The 23,593-nt window shown below is 36.7% G+C and overlaps 1 protein-coding gene across 1 annotated transcript in view; it reads right to left on the bottom strand.

The window, feature by feature from the left end:
• The window catches only part of GRIN2C (glutamate ionotropic receptor NMDA type subunit 2C), a 3,426,271-nt gene that overhangs the window by 547,457 nt on the left and 2,855,221 nt on the right, over positions 1–23,593 (bottom strand). The window contains exon 7 of the mRNA XM_044085160.1: positions 13,834–13,987. Coding sequence (XP_043941095.1) covers positions 13,834–13,987 — 154 coding nt within the window. The remainder of the gene's footprint in view (positions 1–13,833; positions 13,988–23,593) is intronic.

The raw sequence follows: 23,593 nt of genomic DNA, 5'->3' as shown, positions 1-23,593 counted from the left end.
TATAGATAAGAAACAAATAATCTCCTGACTTAGTTGTCCTGTATCTCCTACAACCCTACATTGGAATCCATCATGGGTTCTTACTGAATATATTTTTAAATGTCTCTATTTCTATATGAATAAAAATTAAATCAATAAATTGTTCAACATTTGCCCTTCTCCTCAAAAATGTTTTGAATTGTTAAGATATTTTACTCCTATAGAATCGGGGTGATTGCCATTTCGCCAGAATATCCTGCAAAAAACAAAAGCAGATAGCATTCCTACCTGATACCTGTTTGGTTATTCTCTCAATTCACAGGTCAGGGTGTTTTCATTTCACGAGAATCGATATTATTTATTGCTTACGTTTCCAAACGAAGGTGTCTGGCTCATCAACACTTAGAAAGTGACGAGAAGAGTGTCAGTGATGCACTGTGTCATGAGACTGTAACAAACCGCAGGTATACATGCATGTTATATAACCAGCAGGACGTACAGCTCTCCTTCCTAGGGAAAGCAATCACCTTTCAGTATTCAGGCCATTCAGACTTTTGCATTATTACAATGCAGACAAAGGAAATAAACATTTTTATTTTACTATTTTTGCAGAAATTAATCCAACAAACTTCCATGAGAATGAACACAAGCCAACCTGAGAAGGGATACTCTAAAGGGACAATGAGGTGTTATAGTACTGTGTTGATGTTTTTAAATGAATGCACATGGGAAAGAGGCAGGAGATTCATTTTTTATCTGTTAAATGTTGTTTTCAGTTTTGAGAGTGTGGTTAATCTGTCTGTTGGTAAGATTTCCTTAGTATAACATCCTTACATCTAAGTAAAATATTTTTCTACATTTTGTGATGACAACACTTAACTCTCTTCAATGTAAAATGGTGGTACTCTGTTACGATTTTCCAGTTTGGATTGTAACAAACTAATAAAACAAGATTTTTTTCTGGTAAGTATGTTTAAAGTAATTTGCAAACAAATGCAAATTATATGATGCTGATATTTTTTCATCGAGTTTACTAACTGTAATACTTAAATGACAAATGGATTATAGAAGACTTGTTGGAATACTGGAGTAATTGATTCATTTCTTAAAAAGAAAATCTTGTCTAAAGGTAGTAGAAAGCATATTTACTTACAAGCAAGATATTATAAACATGAATGCACATACAGTCTTATTTGTTTAATGAAAAGAGACATTCCCTGATGTCTTCTAAGTGAGTAAACTCAATAGGCCTGATTTTTTTTCTTACTGATAGCAGACAGGTTTAGTGCCAGAAGTATGCATATATGTACTTTAGGTATGAACTGGGTTCATCTGTCCATGTAGAATATTAATCTACCCTTTTAAATTCTTATCAATCAATAGGGTTTGATGTCACAGCCAAGTAATTAATTCAATTAGTGCTTTAAAGTCATTGGCAGATGCGGTGGTGCAGCGGTTAGTGTTGGCACCTTACAGCAAGAGGTTCTCCGGTTCGATCCTTGGCTGGGGTGCCTTCTGTGTGGAGTCTGCATGTCCTCCCTGTGGTCGTGTGGGTTTCCTCCACTTTCTCCAGTTTCCTCCCAAAGACATGCTGTAGCTGGATTGGACACTCTCAATTGGCCCAAGGTGAGAGTGTGTGCATGTGTGTGCCTTCTATGGAAGGTTGGGCACCAGGCTGGCAACTCAACATTCTAAAACTCCACTGCCATTCATGAGCGGACAGGTGATCCGCTGTACTGACCCCTAAATGGGAAAAAGCCAGAAGAAGTGCTTTAAAGTCATTATTCACCATCTAAAAATTACCTGCCATCTACATTCTTTCATACTTATATAAGTGAAAAACCTCCAAAACTATGTTTTTGCCTTAAAGTCAAAACAAGTTTAAAAGAATTATAAATAACCATGTTTAATGCTATTTAAGGCAATTTAGGAGAATGAAGAGATTTATATGAAACTGTAAGCTTCTTGGGCATTTTGTAAATCCTGATAATTTTTATTATTATTTTTGGTTTGAAAAAAGATGTGTATTTTTCAAGGTTTTAAACAGATGTTTTGTTTCCAACAAAGAAAAATACAGAAAAAAGCAAAAGTATCGATCGTATATAAAATTTGCAAATAATCAGGTAACACCCTAATATACATTCTTCTTTGTGACACAATGTCCTAAGTGACAACACAAAAAAAGATACATTTCACTGTTCTTTGGTGGGAAGAAATATTTATAATATGTATTTTGTTCATTCAAAATATATTAAGGTATTTTTGTAAAAGAGTTCCTATTTGATATTATGTTTGAAAAATCTTTTTTTTTTATCTTAACTGCCTGTAGAATTTATATTTTATATTCTTTTCTCAAAACAGTCCATAGTTGTTAACATATTTGGAAAATCTTTGCAAAATCCTAACAGCTTAAAGAATGTTAAATGAAGACACAGACATCTCTTTAAAACATGGATACTGTCTAGATATTTTGCTTCAGAATATTTGTTAAGTTTTTCTGCATTGCCGCCCACTTTTGAGCATTTTCTGGCTTGTTAAACTTGATTTCTGTGTTGGTAACTGTATTTAGAACACAACCTAGAGCTGATTACTGAATTTCCTGCCTGCACTTATTTTTAAAATCGTTTTTTTCTTAAAACTTGCATTTTATATGTCTCTGGCCTAGCACTCAAGTGTGGGGTCATTTACTGCACTGTTCTAACTTGTTGATAGTTGTGAACCTCTGCTTTCCTTAAAAAAGAAAACAAAAAAACAAAAAAATCTTGCTTTTTTCCCACTTTTCTGAGATTTAAAAAAGTTCAGTTACAGATTTGCTGTTCAGAACTGTTTGTAAGTTTCTTGGAGGCCATTGTTTGCTTGGGCTAAAGGGAAGTCTCTGTGTTCATCAGTGGCAGTGATAAACATTGAGCAGCCTGCCTGCCCCTGTGGGAGTGGTTACTGCCTTGAAACTGTAGTTTTATTGGCCATTTTGGGTCAGTTCCTAACTCCTTGATCTCCCTCTCTTAAAACCCAATTGCCTCATGGTTTTGGCATCTTTTTGGACTTGTTGGCTGTTGGTGAAGCACCCACCAAGAGGAGAAAACGCTGAGAGAAGAAAGGAGCCACTTTTGAGATTTTAAGTATTTTGCTTCAGATTATTTGTTAAGTTTTTCTGCATTGCTGCCTACTTTTGAGCATTGATTTCTGTGTTGGTAACTGTATTTAGAACACAACCTAGAGCTGATTACTGAATTTCCTGCCTGCGCTTATTTTTAAAATCGTTTTTTTCTTAAAACTTGCATTTTATCTGTCTCTGGCCTAGCACTCAAGTGCGGGGTCATTTACTGCACTGTTCTAACTTGTTGATACTTGTGAACCTCTGCTTTCCTTAAAAAAAAAACAAAAAAATCTTGCTTTTTTCCCACTTTTCTGAGATTTAAAAAAGTTCAGTTACAGATTTACTGCTCTGAACTGCTTGTAAGTTTCTTGGAGGCCATTGTTTGCTTGGGCTAAAGGGAAGTCTCTGTGTTCATCAGTGGCAGTGATAAACATTGAGCAGCCTGCCTGCCCCTGTGGGAGTGGTTACTGCCTTGAAACTGTAGTTTTATTGGCCATTTTGTGTCAATTCCTAACTCCTTGATGTCTCTCTCTTAAAACTCTCTTTTGCATAACATCAGGCAGTGCCGCCTAATTGGGTTTAAACTATTCCTGGCTCCACAAAGTCTGCCCTTCACTTTTTCCCTTAGAACTGCTCTATCTCTCAAATTAAACACCATATTCTCATTCTAAGGCCCCTCACTGGTCCAAATAAGTAATTTTACAAGTTAGCACTAATAAACCATAAGCACTACTTACTCTTATACTCTCTACGATTACCTTGTCCCCTATTGGTCCGTTTTAATTCAGTTCTACTCTAGCATGTCCAAAGGTCAGTCAATGGTTTCCTCTCCAGTCCAGCTGGTGAATCTGGGAATTTTGAGGCAATGTTACAGCTGTCTCATGTACACGGACAACCCTCTCCTCCTCCAAACAGGTTCAAATATATGTGAGAGATGCAACCATATAGCCAAACTGGGGGCTGAGCTCTCTCATCTCAAAACTGGTGTAACCAGTCAGGAGGAGTAGGTAACCTCACACAACACAATTCCAGTATCACACAGTCCCACCACAACAGCGAACCAAACACATAAAAACACAAAAACATACTCGGAGGCTCTAAATAAAAATCTACCTAAGCAACAGAGACCTCCAAAGCAGACATCCAAGCAAACACTACCCCAAAACAAAACATGTACAACACATAGCACACAAAGTCAGTGTGCCAAGCAGTCGCAGCCCTTAAGGCTGAATAACACTCCTGATACTCTTGTAATAGGTGACAATATTGTCAGACACACTGACGTCCCGCTCACCAGGCTGAATAAAGAGAAGGTCACATTGAGCTGCCTGTCGGGTGCTAGGATCTGCCACATAACGCAAGCACTCAGGTCACTCCAAAGCAAATACAAATATGACTCAGTCATTGTACATGCTGGCGTGAATGACCTGAGACGTACCTCCCTCGACTACATGAAAAGAGACATAGAGGAGCTCTCTGATCATGTAGCCCAGACTGGTATGACCCTGACCTTGAGCAGCATCTTACCCTCACCTAGAATGATGCCACAGTATAAAGGCAAAATGATTGATTTTTACAATTGGCTAAAATTTTGGTGTCATTCAAAGGGGATCCAGTGTCTGTCAGCCTGGGAAGACATACTCGACAAGCCACGTTGCTTCACTAGGGACGGCTTGCACCTGTCACCCCTGGGCTTTCGGATATTGGCAAAGGCTCTTGCCACCCCCATAGTGCCTTTTTTAGGAAAGGCTCAAAAGTCAAACCCACCTCCATAGACAGCACAAGGAACAAGAAACTAAAGGTAATGCTGCTAAACGACAGAAGTCTTAACCTCAAGATGCATGCACTCAAAGCTCTCCTCAGTATGGAGAACATCGATATCTGTGCAGTGACAGAAACCTGGTTCAAGGCTCCAGAGAGCACCCCAGAACTACCAGGTTACACCTCATATCATGCTTTTCGGCCGCAAAACCCAGACCGAACCACAAAAGGAGGGGGAGTTTCCATATTTATCAAGGATATCCACACCTCCAGGTTAGTGGCATTGCACGGAGTATCGGAGACCATCCATGTGCAACTGACAGTGGGCAAGACTGCTTTTCAGTTTATAGCATCCTACATTCCACCCTCTCAAAGTCAGGAATCCCACTCAGCTTTCCTGAAAACACTGGAGAACATAAAGATCTCTCCGAACACCATTATATTAGGCGACTTCAACTACCCAAACATAGACTGGCGGCATTACTCAAGCCCCAGCACCTTAGCCAAAAGGTTCCTGGAATTTATAAACTCAAATGCTATGGAACAACTAGTCACCACTCCCACAAGAGGGGAAAACATACTAGACCTGATCATTACCAACATGGGGACTCTATGCTCCATACCAGAAGTATATCCCTCATTGGTAAGATCAGACCATAAATTAATTTCACTGGCTATCCACATCCCAACCCCACCCCCAACCCAGAAAACCACAGTGAAAAACTTCTCAAAAGCGAATTTCACACTTCTCAAAACTGAAGTGGAATCCTTCAAGGCCCCAGGGCCAGTGAAAACTATGGCCCAAACTGCAGAATCTTATATAAACGCATTCTACGGACATCTCCAGGAATGCATGGATCATGCTATCCCAAACAAAATCAAGACCCAATCATCCAAAGGCAGGCGTTCAGTCTGGTGGACCCCAGCCATAAATAAACTGTACAACAGAAGGAGGAAGCTACTACATGATAGAGCAAAATCCCTAAAAGGGAAGGCATCTCTGATCAGTACTAGTAAAAAATTACGATCCCTCATAAAATCCTCCAAGGCCAGCTTTGAGAGAAAAATTGCACAGGACACTAAAGACAATCATAAGGCTTTTTTCAGTTATGTTAGGAACCTGGGATGCAACACCCAGACTTGTTCTGAGTTGATTCAAAGCGACAAAAAATACACTGAACCCACAGACATCGCCAATATCCTGGCAGACAGGTTCAGTGCAAACTTCTTCCCCCCCTCCCCCCAAAAGGGCAAGTATCTATCCCGGCAGAGTGCAGCCTCCCAAACATCTCTGATGCTCAGGTGAAGGCTGCCCTCTCCAAAGCAAAAAACACTGCTTCCATGGGACCAGATGGTGTCCCGGGTTGCGTCCTACATGAACTCCAAGAAGAACTAATCTCTCAAGTAAAACTGCTGTACAATCTCAGCCTCACTACAAGATATGTGCTCAAAGAATGGCGTACAGCAACAGTGGTCCCACTCCACAAAGGTGGCACCTCTGTGGACCCTGGAAACTATCGCCCCATAAGCCTGACTAGCCTAGTCTGCAAGGCTATGGAGAGGATCATCATGGAACTCATAAACAAAGACATTGGGGACCTACAGACACTACCCAATTTGGCTTCATCAAGGGCAGATCCTGCCTTTTGAACCTGGTTGACTTCTTCAAAACAGTCACCAAGGCCATAGATGAAGGGGAAGGTAGTCCACACAGCCTATCTGGACCTCGCAAAGGCATTTGACACAATACCCCACTCGGGCATCATAGATAAGCTATCCAGCCTAAATATAAACCTCTATGTCACAAGATGGGTCGAAAACTGGCTCAAAGACAGAACCCACAGAGTCAGAGTTGCTGGAACCATGTCAGACTCAAAACTGGTCACAAATGGCATCCCACAAGTTCTGTCCTGGGACCTCTCTTGTTCGGTATTTACTTTTCTGAGGTACAGGCCAACGTGGGAGGACTATGGCTCACCAAGTTCACAGATGACTGCAAACTGGGCACCATAATCAACTCTCCAGCTGACACAAACATCCTTCAAAAAGGTCTCGCAGAGACGGATAACTGGTGCCAGAGCCATGGTCTAAAGCTAAATGCCAAAAAGTGTATAGTCATACCCTTTGGCAAAAACAATGTGCCCACAAATTACCACATAGGTGGTAACCCATTAAGTACAGAGAAAGTAATTAGGGATCTGGGGACCCAAGTTGATAGCAATCTCTCCTTTGACAACCACATTGCCAAAGTGGTTAGAAAGCCCTTCTACATAGCCTACCTCATCATGAAAGGATTCACATCTAGATCAAGAGAGGTAATCGTGCCCCTTTATTCATCCCTCATCAGGCCCATCATAGAATACAATGCTCCCTTTGGGATGTACCTTACCCGACACCTGCAGCAATTAGAAAGACCCCAAAAGTACCTCACCAGGAGGATCAAGGGACTCAAACAGATGCCATATGCTGCTCGGTTAAAAAAAACTCCAGCTCTACTCAGTTGCATACCGCCTACTTTGAGGCAATCTATGCCTGACATATAAAGCTATGTCCAACCCAGAATTAATGGACATGCTCCACCTCAGTAAATCTAAATCCCTTAGAGCCACACGCTCGAGGGACTTGAACCTCAGCACAGAAATAAATAGAACATGCTGGAGGCACAGATTTATAACCCAGAGGCTCCCTTCGCTCTGGAATAGAATTCCAATTCATGTTAGGCAGAGCATCTCACTGACTCTCTTCAAGAAGAATCATGATGAGTGGATGGGGGATCGTAGGTTTGTCCCAGGGATTACTTCCGTGTCACTATTACACAGAGGCACAGTAAACTAAACTTTAAAAAGGGCACAGTATACTCAAATCAAGGGGTGGCGTAAGCCAAACACAATCGGGCTAGGCTTATAAATGCCCCAGAGCAGATAGCCTAGTATGAACCTATGAACCTATAACTAGTGGCTAGTAATGGCTCACACATTAACAAACATAATCCTTACATGTATATGTGCACCATATGTGCTATGGGTAACCAGCAGCAGCCACCCTTCTGAAAACAAAGGCAGGCATTGTTTAAAATAGTCTCCATTTTTCCTAACCTGTACCTCATTTTCAGTTGTGTGTTATCTGGAGAAGTGAAAGACTATCGTGGCAACATGATATATTAGATTATTGGAACATTATCTCCCTTGAAAAGAGTGTAAAAGAGTGCTGTTTGGTTGAGGGCTGTAAGTACCATTACAAAGACTTGTATACCTTTCTCATCACCATAGTAAGAGGATAACATATCCTCACTTCTCCTCAGTCAGGATTAGATATGAATGATATTAGTCATGACTGCTGTGTGACAAGGAGATTAGATTTCCTGTTGTCTTTAGAGCACCTTATTAGGCTCATAGGTGCTAAGAAGAGACAAATAAGGAGCCTAGGCCAAACTTTCAATTGCCCCAAAGCATTGCCTGGTTAGGTGATTTGCTCTAGGTCACACAGCAGGCACATGAAAGCTGGGGGACTCAAATCTTGTAATGCAGGGAGTAGCTTTTAACAGTTCATAGCCTTAGATGCACTCCTGTTTTACAACTGTGGGAGGCTAGACAGTGTAGCTTTGGTTCTATGATTGACAGCATCATAGATGATGACTTCATAGGTAGACATGCAGATGCCCCGGTCACAAGGCTGAGCGATGACAGTGTAACAGTTAGCTGCCTATCAGTTACCAAAATCTATAGTGTTGCTAGAGCCCTCAAGTACACATATCACATGGTCGTTGCTCATGTGGGAGTGCATAACTTGAAAAGCACCTCCTTGGGTCATATGATGGGGCAATTGGGAAATTGGGTTAGGATCCTTAATGGTCTTTTGATGTAACTTTCACAATATGCACCTGACATGGGTGTAAAACTAGAATTGAGCAATATCCTACCATTGCCAAGAAAGATGCCTCAGTGCAAACAGGAGATAATAAACTTTATTATTTGTTTAGCTACTGATGTGAGTCTTGAGAACCAATATATATCAAATTGGTAAGAAAATGTTTGACAGCCCCAGTAGCTTTGCAAGGGATTATCTATGACTCACTGCATAGCTTACATATATATATATATATATATATATATATATATATCTATATATAGATATACATATATATATATATATATATATATATATATATATATATATATATATACTAAAACATTTTTGTCCACCATAGTACCTTTTTATAGGTCAGATCAGTCTCCTCAATATTAACACATAGCCAACCTCAATCAAAAATATATAAAGGTAGCATTGCTCTATACCAAAAGCCTTAACAAAAGATTGTATTCCTTACAGACACTACTGATCTTCAAAAATATTAATACATGCATAGTACTGAAAAATGGTTTTAGAACCATGAAAGCAACCTCACTCACCCTGTAGTGTGGGGAGTTAATGATAAAACTATTTCAGACCAAAAGCCAAAGTGGGTAATAGAACTGAAGGACCTTTATCTGTGTTTCTAAGAAACCATTTCATCTCCAGACTGATAATGCAGGGCAATAACCTTGAACTCCTTCACTTTTTTCTCAAGATAAATAAGATCCTGGAACACATTCTAGCCAAGTACCGTACTCCCTCCATGACACGGGCAGACCATGAGGCATATTTAAACAAACTCACACCCTCATGACAGAATCACTCTATCTTCTAGAGTGAGTTCAACTATTCCTCGTCGGATTGGGAAATATGTACTGCCATAAATATTTATGGAAAGGAATACCTGGACATAATATCAGCTCCTTGAACCAGCTAGTCTAAACCCCAATGTGGGACTTAAAAATATTGACTTGGTCCTCATTAATATAGCCCCCCCCCCCATGCTACTTACCTATAGTTATCAAATCACTGGTCAAATCTGGTCATTGTGTTGTAATTGTTTAAATGTAAAACCTGAGTTAATCTGAAACCCCTCCATCTTCACTGACTACTGTAAAGCAGATCTGCTTCTGCTAAAAAAATTCACAATACAGCATAAGAAAACAACAGTCAGTAGTAAATGCTGGAATTGCATCCACAAAACACCAAGAGATAAAGGTGTATCCAAAAATTGAATGTAAAAATTAATGAACGATTAAACATGTTCATTCAACAAGAACTTCTTCAGGATCCAAACAAATCAATAAATGTAAAAACATAATTTAAATACATTAGAAACCAAGACATAAGGAGGGAGATAACCAAAAAGAGATGTCTTGTTAAGATCCAGCATATACAATTAATTAGTTAACAAAGTCGCAATACATAACACATCCTATACAAGATGTTAAAAATAACTGAATATAACATAAATTAAGTGGATCAAGACCAAAAAAAGAATATATATATATATATATATATATATATATATATATATATATATATATATATATATATATATATATTGCAAGCTCTTAATACTAGAATGCTGTTCCAAGACATCTTATCATTAAGGCCCCCATCTTTCTCCATCTTTTCCACTTTCTCCAAAATAAAAATATTTTTTAAATCAGAACATTTAGCAGAATGCTTAAATAAAGTATTTTGTTGATATTGTTTCCTAAGAGCTAAATTATGTTCTTAAATTCTAGTTTTTAAATGTCTTTCATTTTTCCCTATAGAATGCAGGGCATGTAAGGCAACTTGCAATATAAACTATGTCCACTGTATTTCTATTGAACTTTCCAATGTTGGTTAATAAATTAGGGAAAAAATTGATCATAATATTGGGACTGTGTTGAATAAAACTGCACTGTCTGCAGGTGCCACATTTAGCTATCTCATGTTGTTCACTTAGAAATACATGTTTTCCACTATATCCTTTATATTTTTATCACTGTTATAAACCACAATGTGATGCTCTCCTAATTTATCTTTCAAATTACATAAATGAATTATAAGTTCCCAAGTTTTGGTAATTAAATCTTTAGCAGTTCTACTAGCAAAAAAACAAATTCATACCATTGGAATATTCAACTATTCAACTTTGTTAGTTTCAACTAAATTTATGATTGATTTATATAATGCATAATAGTTTATATTGCAAGTTGCCTTATGTGCCCATTATTAATAGACTATACAATGAGAGGAATAAACCTAGAAGCCTATATAAGCAAACTTTAACTCCATCAGTTAGACATGAACTCAAAGAGATCAGCAAATAACCAAGAAACAAAACTAAATCCTCCAAGAGCAAGTATAAATTGAGTAGTTTCATGCTTCCTATGGATAACCACAAAGCCTTATTCACCTATGTCAGGAACCTTAAATGTAATACCCAGCAATGCTCTGAGATAATAAAAAATAACAGTACTTATCTCTTAAGGACAATGCCAACGTATTACTGGACACATTCGGATTAAGCTTTACTTCCCTATCTTTCCATAATTACCACAGGATGGCTGCATGTCTACACCACATCCCCTTGATCTCTTCTAAGCAAGTCCTAAGTGCAGTCACCATAGAGTCTGATAATGTGCCAGTCTATCTGCTTGTTACTATCAAACATTGTCTAACAGGCTTGTTATCAAGTCTGTTCAATCTCAGCCTCCCTGAATTTGTGGCAAAGTATTTGAAACTGCTGTAGGCATCCCACTCCACAAAGGGGGGCAACTACTTATTTGGGAAATAACAGACCCATAAATGTCACTAGCCTTATCTGTTAAAGAATGGAGCACATTATTAAAGAACTTATTAACAAGGACAGCACCATGTTCAAACCCTGGATACAAACCAGTTTGGGTTTATTAAAAGCAGATCCTGCTTCTTAAACTTGGTGGACTTTTTTGAACAGGTCAATGAGGCATTAGAGTATTAGACTAAAGAAAATTGGTTCACACCACATACCTGGACTTGGCTGAGGCCTTTAATACAGTTCCACATTCTGACACCACCAATAAGATATTTCAGTTAAAAATATACCCCTTTTTTACCAGCTGGACAGCACACACTCTCACTGAAAAAACTCGGTCTCTCAGTATTAGAGGCATGTTCTCATTTAAAAGAGTAGTTACTGGTGTTCCACAGGGACTAGTCCTGGGGCCACTCCTCTTTGGTATCCACTTCTTTGATGTTAAGGCCAACACCAAGGGCCTGTGGCTGATGAAGATTGCTAATTTGTAGAAACTCAGGGCTGTCATAAATACCCTGACTGACCTGTGGATTCCCCAATAGGGCCTAACACACAGTCAAGCAATGCTTAAACCATGGCCTCAAATTAAATGCCAAGAAATGCAGCATTGTGTCTTCTGGCAATTCAGGGCATCTCTGCTCCTATCACACAGTTGAATAAATTGACTGGGTCATTAGGAACTTGGGCACCTTCCTAGTCAATGAACTATCCTTTGATCACTGTGTGACCACTGTTGTTAAGAAATCCTTTTGTATAGCCAGACTAATCACTAAGGATATATGTTCTAGATTCATGGAATTTATCATCCCCCTTTGTTCCTCCCTTATCAGGTCAATAACTGAATATACTGTACCCTTTGGTATGTACTTATCTGGGCACAAGGCCCATCTTAACAGACCATGACATTTCCTTGCTAAAACTGTTAAGGGCATGCCATCCTTGAGTACCCCAACTGCCTTAAAGCTCTTATTCTTTTCCATTGCCTACAGATCTGCAAAACTAATATCACCCTAGACACCTGCTCAACAGATTTAAATTCCCTCTGTAACATAAATTAGACCTGCTAATGGGATAGATATCTATCATAGAGAATACCTCTCTTATGGATTAGACTCTTCTTGGATATAAAGCATGGCACCCCCTAACCAAGATGACTGGATAGGCAAGTATAAGTATATGTCTGGTCTGGCCCCTCATGTGCTTTTGGAAAGGGAAAAAAAGTAGGCACAAGAACTTCACTTCATAGGGAATGGCAACGTTTAATGTCTTAGTAATTTCAATGTCAGATCATGTGGCTAGGCTACAAATGGTCCACTAGGTGAACAACCTTCTTGCTATTAACCTATGTTACCTTTTGAGTGAAGAAACTACTCATGCTGCACTAATGTGTCACTAATGTGGCATGAATCCAGTTATCTGGTGTGGGATAGAACTCAGATCCTTCTGATATTCTTTGCATCAGTTGTATGTAATCAGCATGCTAAATTACTGTTATGGATTTGTTTATATAAATGGGTAAATCCATTTGATATAAGTGGTTTCATGACACCTTACGATACAGCTAGTAGTGCATATTCATGCATCCACAGTACTGCTGCACATATACAAATATGAAATGAACTGAATTCAGAGAGAAACAGGTTGGAGGATTTTCTGAAATCAAATGGATGACAAAACTCAACTTTAAGCCTACAATGTAATGCACAATTTGCCTTTGATATACCTGAAATGCTAAGAGTTTATTGGGAGTCATTAGAAAGGCAGTTATTTAATCAACTGATATGTTAATTGCAATTCATACTGTACAGGTCCATAAACTGAAATTGTAAACTTACAGGAAATACATGAAAAACTATATTAATAAACATATCCTAGGAGCAAAATCTGCTAACTCATAATTAGGATTCAAATATCTACCATAAATTATGAAAGTAAGTTATGGTATAATAGCTTTCATAAATAAAATATATATTTTTTGAGAATCTGATTTTGGTTTCCATTCTGATCAGAAGATAGAAACAAAACCCACTAGACATAAAGCATGACTGTTTATTGTAGCACTAATCAAATCAAATGTTGTAATTTTAATCCTAATTTAATTCTGCAAAAATAGAAAAAGAACATCATTGCAAGGTTGTACATCAGGAAATAGCAGATATCAGTTCATCTCAAGTGTGAATCAACTGTAAAAAAAATAAAATAGTTTGAGTTTGTCTCTGTATAAGTACATATTGCAATAAATACGATGTCAGATTGTATAATGTGATCTATTTTGTTGAAATTAACTCTTAGCCTACTTACATAATGCTTTTCAGGAAAGCTGAAATTGCAGAACAAATTTTAAGGCACTCACCTAAGAAAGCAGAGGGTGAGACAGTACCATTGCTTCTGGCAACCATCACACTGATTCCCGTTTCCACGAATGGTACAGAGAAGTCAATAATTTCAGATCGCTCTTCATTTATAGTAAGGGACCCAATTGCCATGTCTGCACGTTGATAGTACACCTTCAAAAGAAAACAGAGTAACATCTAAATATTCAGTATAACCAAGAAGTAGCAGAACCACAGAATATTCAGTAATTTTTAAATGTCTGAAACTGTAAGAGATTAGAAGCTTTTCAGTAATGTTCAATGTAGTACTCATCTTGGCAGTTGGCAGTCTTTTTTCCAGTGAGAGAGACATATAGAATTGTCCCATGGCACCATGGCATCTCTTCAAAAAAGTATATGCACTCTAAACCTGAGTGAAATAGTTCTTCTATTTTCAGGTGTAAAGATGTGTAAATATACACGCATGCATATACACACCCACACACATGGGCAAACACACACACACACGCACGCACGCAAGTGCGCGAACGAGTGCGCGCACACATTCACACATTATTAGTCCTTCCAACAAACACACTGAGATTCATAATAATAAACAGGTTTATTAAAACAAGGAATAAAATATTATTAAACAAGAAATAAAACACAACTCATTTGGCTTTCCAAAATAAACTTCCCACAGCTATATAAAATACATATTGTAGCTTGTTTCACATTTACAGTCTGTAAGTGTAATCATGCCGCAAATGTTTAGTCTCACAGCCATACCAGTAAATATGCTGTTTAAAAAAATTATATCTGCAAGCTTAGTCAGGCCTTATTTTCAGCTCCACAAACAAAATCTTTGTCTGTACTCTTGTCACACTAAATTCACAATAAGCCAAAACTGTGTTGTCCGACTCCAGAAACCACGATTCTTCAGTCAGCACTAATGCTTTGATACATACTGAACCTTGAATTGAGGAGTCAACTTCCTGATCGAGGTTTCATCCTTTTATATGCCATTAATTGTCAATTAGCTTTTCATTATTCTAACTAATATAATTAGTTTCCTAGCTACACTGTTGTGAGAACTGCACAAACACAAGGCATAATTAAAGTAATATAGTCCATTCTCTGCATACCACTTAATAGAACAACCCCCTTGCAGTACAAACCACTGATTTTGGACTTAAACAGATGTGTTACAAGACCAAGACAACACATCAGCAATGCATCAACTTTTTGTTAGTTAGCCCAGGCATAGGATTAATATTGTCATGGAAGAGATGGAGGGACAATGCCCAGTGGTATCATTTTTGTATTGCCAGCTTGTTCTTTATTCAGTCATTGCAATAAGATATGATTGGTCACCAGGCTGAAGTGACCCCATCACAGGTAATAATTTAATGACTTAAATGCCCATTTCACTGCCAAGTACTCCTTCTGAGGCTGAATATCTCTTTTCTGCATTGCTTATTTTTTGACTGGTTTACCATCAGGTTCATCCTCACCTGGAATATCCTGAAACAACATTACTCCCGAAGCTACCCCAGATGCCTTAGGATACAGGGTAAATTCTTACTAAAATGAAGCATTATTAACAATGGTTCAGAACATAATATTCTTTTCAGGTCGTTAAATGATTTATCTGCCTCAGGAGATCATCTTAGCTTAGTAGGAGCTCTTTCTTCATCAGATTTGTCAAAGCAAAGGGAATTCTTGCAAAGTTAGGTCCACATTTTCTATAATAACAAGTTATTCTAAGAAAAAAGCAAAACCACAAGACTGCTGCCAAAGCTTTAGAACTCACTTGTCCTGCACAAAACAGATCCAGAATAAAAAGCAAAACACCAGGACTTGAAGATGGCTGTAGAATCCAGTATCTTCTTCTTCTTCTTTCGGCTTTTTCCCGGTTAGGGGTTGCCACAGCAGATCACCTGTCCGCTCATGACTGGCAGTGGAGTTTTATGGTGTTGAGTTGCCAGCTCGGCGCCCAACCTTCCACAGAAGGCACACACATGCACACACTCACACCTAGGGCCAATTTAGAGTGTCCAATCCACCTACAGCATGTCTTTGGGATGTGGGAGGAAACTGGAGTACCCGGCGGAAACCCACACAACCACAGGGAGGACATGCAGACTCCGCACAGAAGGCACCCCAGCCGAGAATCGATCAAGAGAACCTCTTGTTGTGAGGTGAGAGCTGTAGAATCCAGTATAAAAATCTTTATTCGACACAAGTGCTTTTGTAGGTAACCCGACTTCTTCAGATGTCTAATACATTTTAAAAACAGCTCTTGGTTTAAATATCCTCTTGAGACACATGATTAAAACCAACCAATACATTGTTCTGATGTGAACAAGCGCTTTCAATTTAAAGTAACATTCTGTAAGGTACATGCCATTGACTAAACTAGAAATCTGAATGTATATGTATACATGTCTAAAAGCCTATTTATAAAGTATCTAAATTGTAATTCAAATTTCCATAACATTTCAGTTTGCAATCACAAGCACAGACTATATCTGCGCATATTTACATTCTCTACTTATGTTCTCCAAAACGCATAAAAGCCTATAACAAGAAGTCAGTAATTTATCATACAAACAATTCCACAGCACTTCTTACCTAAAAATCTGCCTAGACCTAAACTTAGAACATTTCATTTTACAGTCACAAGCAAAGAATATATCTGCACGTTTACATTTTCCAGTTATGTTCTCCAAAACACATACAAGCTTATAACAAGAAGTCAGTTATTTATCATATGAACAATTCCACAGCACATCTTACCTAAAAAGCTGCCTTGACTTTAACTTTGGACCCAGGGGTATATATTCATTTAATCCATGACCTCTATCAGCCCTCAGTCTTATATCCACTTAGCTTCAAGCTTTTCAGTGATGTTTCGTAGGTCCCCCCTCTTATACTCTCATATGTTCTTCCTATAAGTAGAAATTTAAAGACATGTTCCATATCATTATTGATAGTGTGTCTAGCCAAGGCATTCGCTTTGTTCTTTTTATGGATGGTATAAATTTGGTCACGTATTCTTTCCTTCAGAGACCTGTCTGTCTCCCCTACATAGAAACTATGGCACACAATCCAGTGGGCCAAGTAAACTAAATGCTCTGTTTCACAGGTGGCACTGATGTCAAACTCATATGTCTTTACCTGATCTGGATGTTCAAACTTAGAGGTACTGTCTATATATTTACAAAAATTACATCTGCCACATTTTTGCACCTTATTCTATGGCTGGCCTTATATGGCCATGCTTCCTATCACTGACCTTAGGTTGACATAACTGTCTCTTCAAAGATTTATAGTTCTTCAGTGAATACTTGGGTTTCACATCTATTAGACTTCTAATGCTCTTATCTAGTCTCAGTATATTCCAATGTTTCTCTATCATATTCTTATACATCCATGCATCTTTAGAGTGGTAAAATGATATTCTAGTTTGTTTATTTTCTCTAATATTATCTTTCTGCCCATCACTGTCTGCTTCTCTAATGTCATCACTCCTAGAGAAATACAGTTTAGCCTTTAAACATCTCTGTTTAGTCACTTCCTTAATGCTGCTCTGTATATCATTAATATGATACCCCTTTTCTAATAAATCACTGCTAGTTTGCTCAACTTGATGAACAAAATCTTCATCTGTCACATTCAGTCTAGAGGCTCTATAAAACTGGTTCTGAATGACATTTCAATAAATATATGGGGGTGCATACTATCTTTGGCTAATAGATGGTTTCCATGGCATTCTTACTTGTGCAGTCGAGTAACCACAGTGCCATTGAATAGAAAAATGATGGCACTGTGGTCACTCGTCTGCACAGGAAAGAATGCTACGTATCAGCCACAGATAGTATGCAAGGGGGTATCATATTAATGATATAGAGAGCAGCATTAAAGAAATGAGTAAACAGAGATGTTTAAAGGCTAAACCATACTTCTCTAGGAGTAAAGAAATTAGCGAAGCAGACAGTGATGGGCACAAAGATAATATTAGAGAAAATAAACAAACTAGAATATCATTTTACCACTCTAAAGATGCATGGATGTATAAGAATGGGATAGAGAAACATTGGAATATACTGAGACTAGATAAGAGCATTAGTAGTTTAATAGATGTGAAACCTAAGTATTCACTGAAGAACTATAAATCTTCGAAGAGACAGTTATGTCAACCTAAGGTTAGTGATAGGAAGCATGGCCTTATAAGGTCAGCCATAGAAAAAGGTACAAAAAATGTGGCAGATGTAATTTTTATAAATATATAGACAGTACTTCTAAGTTTGAACATCCAGACCAGTTAAAGACATGAGTTTGACATCAATGCCACCTGTGAAACAGAGCATTTAGTCTACTTGGCCCATTGGATTGTGCGCCGTAGTTTCTATATAGGGAAGACAGACAGGTCTCTGAAGGAAAGAATACGTGAACACATTTATGCCATCCATAAAAAGAACAAAGTGAATGCCTTGGCTAGACACACTATCAATAATGATATAGAACATGCTTTTAAATTTCCAGTTATGGGAAGAACGTATGAGAACATAAGAGGGGGGGGGGCTACGAAACATCACTGAAGAGCCTGAAGCAAAGTGGATAGTAAGATTGAGGGCTGATTGAGGTCATGGATTAAATAAATATATACCCCTGGGTCCTAGGTTAAAGTCTAGGCAGATTTTTAGGTAAGATGTGCTGTGGAATTGTTTGTATGATAAATAACTGACTTATTGTTATAGGCTTGTATGTGTTTTGGAGAACATAAGTGGAAAATGTAAACATGTGCAGATATATTTTTTGCTTGTGACTGTAAAATAAAATGTTCTAAGTTTAGGTCTAGGTAGATTTTTAGGTAAGAAGTGCTGTGGAATTGTTTGTATGATACATTATTGACTTCTTGTTATAGACTTGTATGTGTTTTGGAGAACGTAAGTGGAAAATGTAAATATGTGCAGATATATTCTGTGCTTGTGATTGCAAACCGAAATGTTATGGAAATTTGAATTACAATTTAGATACTTTATAAATAGGCTTTTAGAAGTGTATACATATACATTCAAATTTCTAGTTTAGTCAATGGCAGGTACCTTGTATTGAAAGCGCTTGTTCACATCAGAACAATGTATTGGTTGGTTTTAATCATGTGTCTCAAGAGGATATTTAAACCAAGAGCTGTTTTTAAAATGTATTAGACATCTGAAAAAGTGGGGTTACCCATGAAAGCACTATGTCGAATAAAGATTTTTATACTGAATTCTACAGCCGTCTCCAAGTCCTGGTGTTTTGCTTTTTATTCTAAGAAAAGCCTTTACCTGACTTTTAGTTTTGTAGTTGTGGCTTTACAACCCTATTTCCTATGAGGTATCCCAGATATTTGGCTTTCACCACACCTGACATATCCTTCTTAGCATTCTCAGTGGACCCTCCTTGCCTTTCAGAGTGTAGCAGACACTGCACATTTGGTCAATGAGACCTTCAGTCCTCTGAATGAATGACCATGTCATCCAAATAATTAGCAGCATATTGTGAGTGAGTTAATTGTATTTCATCCATCAACCTCTGAAAGTTAGTTGGAGATGCATGTAGATCAAAAGTGTGACTGGGTACTAAATTAAACCATCATGAGTTACAAATGCTAAATATTTTCTTTAACATAAGGGGCAGAGGATCTGTTAGTATCTCTTGTGTCACCTAGTGTTTTCAAGTGTTTGGCATTTCCTAGATTGTCTGTCGTCTCATCTGTCCTGGGCATGGGATAGCTAGCAAACTTAGAACTGCTTTCTACAGTCATTACAGAATCTGCTACCTCTGTCAGGTTTAAGAACCAGCATTAACTGGCTGATCCATTAACTTTGTGAGTCTTCTGTCACTCCTAATGGAAGCAAGTTTTGAACTCCTCTTACTGTTTCTGTGACTCTAGTACTCTGTAAGCAATCAGTATAACCACATCCCAGGTGTTGTCTCTGTGTTATATTCTATTATTTAAGTTCTCCCAGGCATGTTTGAGAACATTCCTTTATTTTTTAATAGAAAAATAAATTAGAATAGAAATTCTCTTACTTCCCGCCTACAATTTTTACTCTAGTTCAGGTAGAAGTTCTCTGGCTGTTTCTGTATAAACTTCACTTGCCAGCTCACCACTGAATTTTCTGCTTCTTTGCATGACTTTAGTACATTGTTTTAACTTTTTTGCTGCTTATCTAACCTTGTAGTTTATTGCATTTATTTTTTCATCACCTCAAAGACACCCTACTACTTAGTGAGAAATGTATTCTGTGTGTGTGGAAGGTGGGGGGTGAGGGATGGGTAGCAATAATACATAACACTCTGGACTTATGTTTGTGAGTTGTACTTTCTTATTATCAACACATTGCTGCATCTGTTGGGGTTTCTATATGTGCCCCTTTAGTATTAGCATGATTAGACTGTCCTGCAGTTTAATATAGGGCTCTATCACACTTTTTAGGAGTGTCTTCACTCGTCTTCTTAATTTACCTTAGCAATATCAAGCATTCATGTAGCATGAACTCTAACAAATTCCGAAGATATGGTAGTTTGAATGCAGGAACCACAACCAAACCAAGTCGCATACAGGAAATTGTTTTAAAGTAAATATTCACTGAATTCATCACAGGAACCACGTAAATCCAATAATCAAATATAGCTCCCCATGAAGGTAAGGATACGATAATGTCACTTTATTCTCCACAAAATTCACAAAAGGCACGATACACACGTATTATTCCACAAGAATCTCAAAGTTACGACATGTACTGTTAACCTAGGTTTCGTCTTAGTGTTAAAGACTTCTTCAGAACAACTACTACAACAGTTTTCTAGTATAAATACCCAGCTTAATTACCAATCAAAAACTTAATCAACCTGCAATTAATGAATTAAATTACACTTGATTATTTAAATAACATATATAACGCTAAATGTAATTCAAATTAGTATATGCAAATATAAAAATATACATGTGCAAATATAAAACACTACTAACATTTTAAAAAAACTTAAAATACCTTAAAACCAATGGTTTTATTAAATGATTTTTATAATATTTAATATTTATATATAATATAATATATTTATTTTGTAAATTTTATTTTATAAAAAATACAATTTTATATCCCTAGTGGATATACTAAAAACATATATATGAAAATATATAATGGTAATAATTAATTTGTAATAAATACTTATAAATAAACCCATAAATAAAACTTATCTAACTATTGATGAACCTAAGCTTTAATAAAGGGGCCATGCTAATGTTATCATTTAAACCGAGAAATCTAGTGGCATCAAATTTTAATTGCCACATCATTACACATACGTCCAAATGAATGTCCAAGATATACCCTTGTAAATCCTTTTTTATTTGTTGAATAATAAATTTAAAGCTATGGCCCGGATATTGTTTAATATGCCTAAAAAGAGCATTTGTATTCTTTTGATGCCTAATATCAAGAAGGTGTTCACCTATCCTATCTCTAAGGGCCCTGCAGGTTTTACCTATATAAAATGCTGAACATCCATTACATTTGGCCATATATACTACATTTTTGGAATAACAATTAAAATGCCCCTTAAAGAGCAATATTTCATTTTTCACCAACATTTTATTTTTAGTGGTTAGGATATAAGCACAAAGGCTACATCTCCCACATTTAAAATTCCCATTGGGTCTGCATGATGTACGACTATTATTTACATATGTACTTCTCTCTAATAGTTTTTAAATGATCTTGCCTTCCTATATACATTCATAGGTAACTCCTTCAATTTCCTACTAACATTTACATCTAATTTTAACATTTCCCAATTGTTCCGAATAGTATTAGTAATAAATTCTGTATCATAAGTATATGTGGTTATGAAAAATAAAGAATCTTTTTTACTGTCTCTATTTTGACTACCTTCACCAAAATATATTTTGTTATACCTACTACCCACGTTAGTGGTATCTACATCTGACTGTAATAGGGGCTGATAAATACCATTATTTCTCTTTACAATTACTTCATTTTTAATACTGTTGATTAAAATAATGGGATAACCTCTTTTAATAAACATATCCGAAATAAAACTCAATTATTTGTCGAATTCTTCCATTATATTAACCATCCTGGCTGCCCTAACCATCTGACCCTTTATAATAGCCTTCTTTTGATGGAAAGGGTGCCAGCTGGAATAATCCAGATATGCATTAGAAAACGTGGCTTTTCTGAAAATTTTTGAAGACAAGACACCTTTTGTCTTGTCAAACTTTAAAGAGACATCCAAATAGGATATTTCATGTTCGTTGTAATTAAAGGTGAACTTTAAAAATTCTATAGTATTATTAATATATTCCATGAATTCAAGCATTTTCTTAACACCACCCTTCCATATAATAAAAATATCATCCAGGAACCGTGTATAATGTATTATATCTGAGAAAAATTCACTTTCAAATACATAATTTTGTTCCCAGTATGACATAATATAATTGGCATAACTAGGGGCACAAGCTGCACCCATTGCTACCCCTGTTAACTGCTTATAGTAACCCCCTTCAAAGAATAAAAAATTATTGGTCAGCATAATTTCCATAAGAGAAACATAAACATTAATTTCATCCTGTTGATAAATACCTGTTTTTAGAAGTTGACTTTCTAACCATTCTAAGCCTGTATTGTTGGGAATAACTGAATATAAATTCACTACATCTATGGTAAGAAACAATGTTGTGTTAGTAATACTGACACAATTAAGTTTGTGTAAGAAATGCCAAGAATCCTTGGTAATATAATCAAACATTTTCAGCCCTTTTTGTAAATGAAAATCTAAATATTTACTCATGAAATACATTTTGCTTCTTTTTACATCCACTATGGGCCTAAAAGTCACATTCTCTACACCTTTATGAATTTTAGGAATTCCAAATATATTACTAATCACTGGAAACTCATTTTTCAAGTAACTAAAATCAGTTTCATTTATCTGGCCTTGTAATAACAAATATTCTGTCATTAAATCAATTTTGGAAAAGGCTATATAAATTTGATTCAAAGTCACCTCCTCGTACATATCTTCAGTTAACATTTGATGCATAGAATTTGAGTAGTCATTCCTATCCATTATCACTATTCCATTGCCTTTATCAGGCCTCATGTAACGAATAGTGTTGTCTTTAATGAGCTGACATAACAGTTGATTTTCGTCCTCGGTTAAGTTACCATAATTGTTTCTTTCATTTCTATTATTACAATTTATATGATTAATATTAGTATTATTATTGTTTTTATTATTAGACCCATCTCTGAAATATTCTCTTATCTGTAGCTCACAAGCTTTTTCAAATAAAGCCACAGTACTATTGGGTGGGGGGTTAAATTTACTTGACCTTTTTAAGTCTTTTATATTATTATTTTTCATCTCATAATTCTTATTATTAGAAAACCACATCTTAATATTAATTTTTCGAGTAAGTAATTTTAAATCTATTAGTACATCCACCACACTTCCATTTGTTGCAGGTACAAATGTAAACCCTTTTGATAATAGATCTGCATGCTTAATATCAAAACATTTACTTGTATAATTATATAATTGAAAATCACCATGTTTGTTAACTATAATGGTAGGTTTAAAGCCTTTTATTGGTATATTTAAATCTTCTTGCAATATGTTAATCAAAGCTGTTAAATTTAAACTTTCATTTACTTCTATTTCATCTAAAAAACATTTATCCACGACCGTATTGTTGCAACCATTATTAATATACTTTTC

The sequence above is a fragment of the Protopterus annectens genome, chromosome 10.part0, assembly GCF_019279795.1.
Source record: "Protopterus annectens isolate FY-2018-M chromosome 10.part0, PAN1.0, whole genome shotgun sequence".
NCBI lineage: Eukaryota > Metazoa > Chordata > Ceratodontiformes > Protopteridae > Protopterus > Protopterus annectens.
This window is presented reverse-complemented; position numbering and strand designations above follow the sequence as displayed.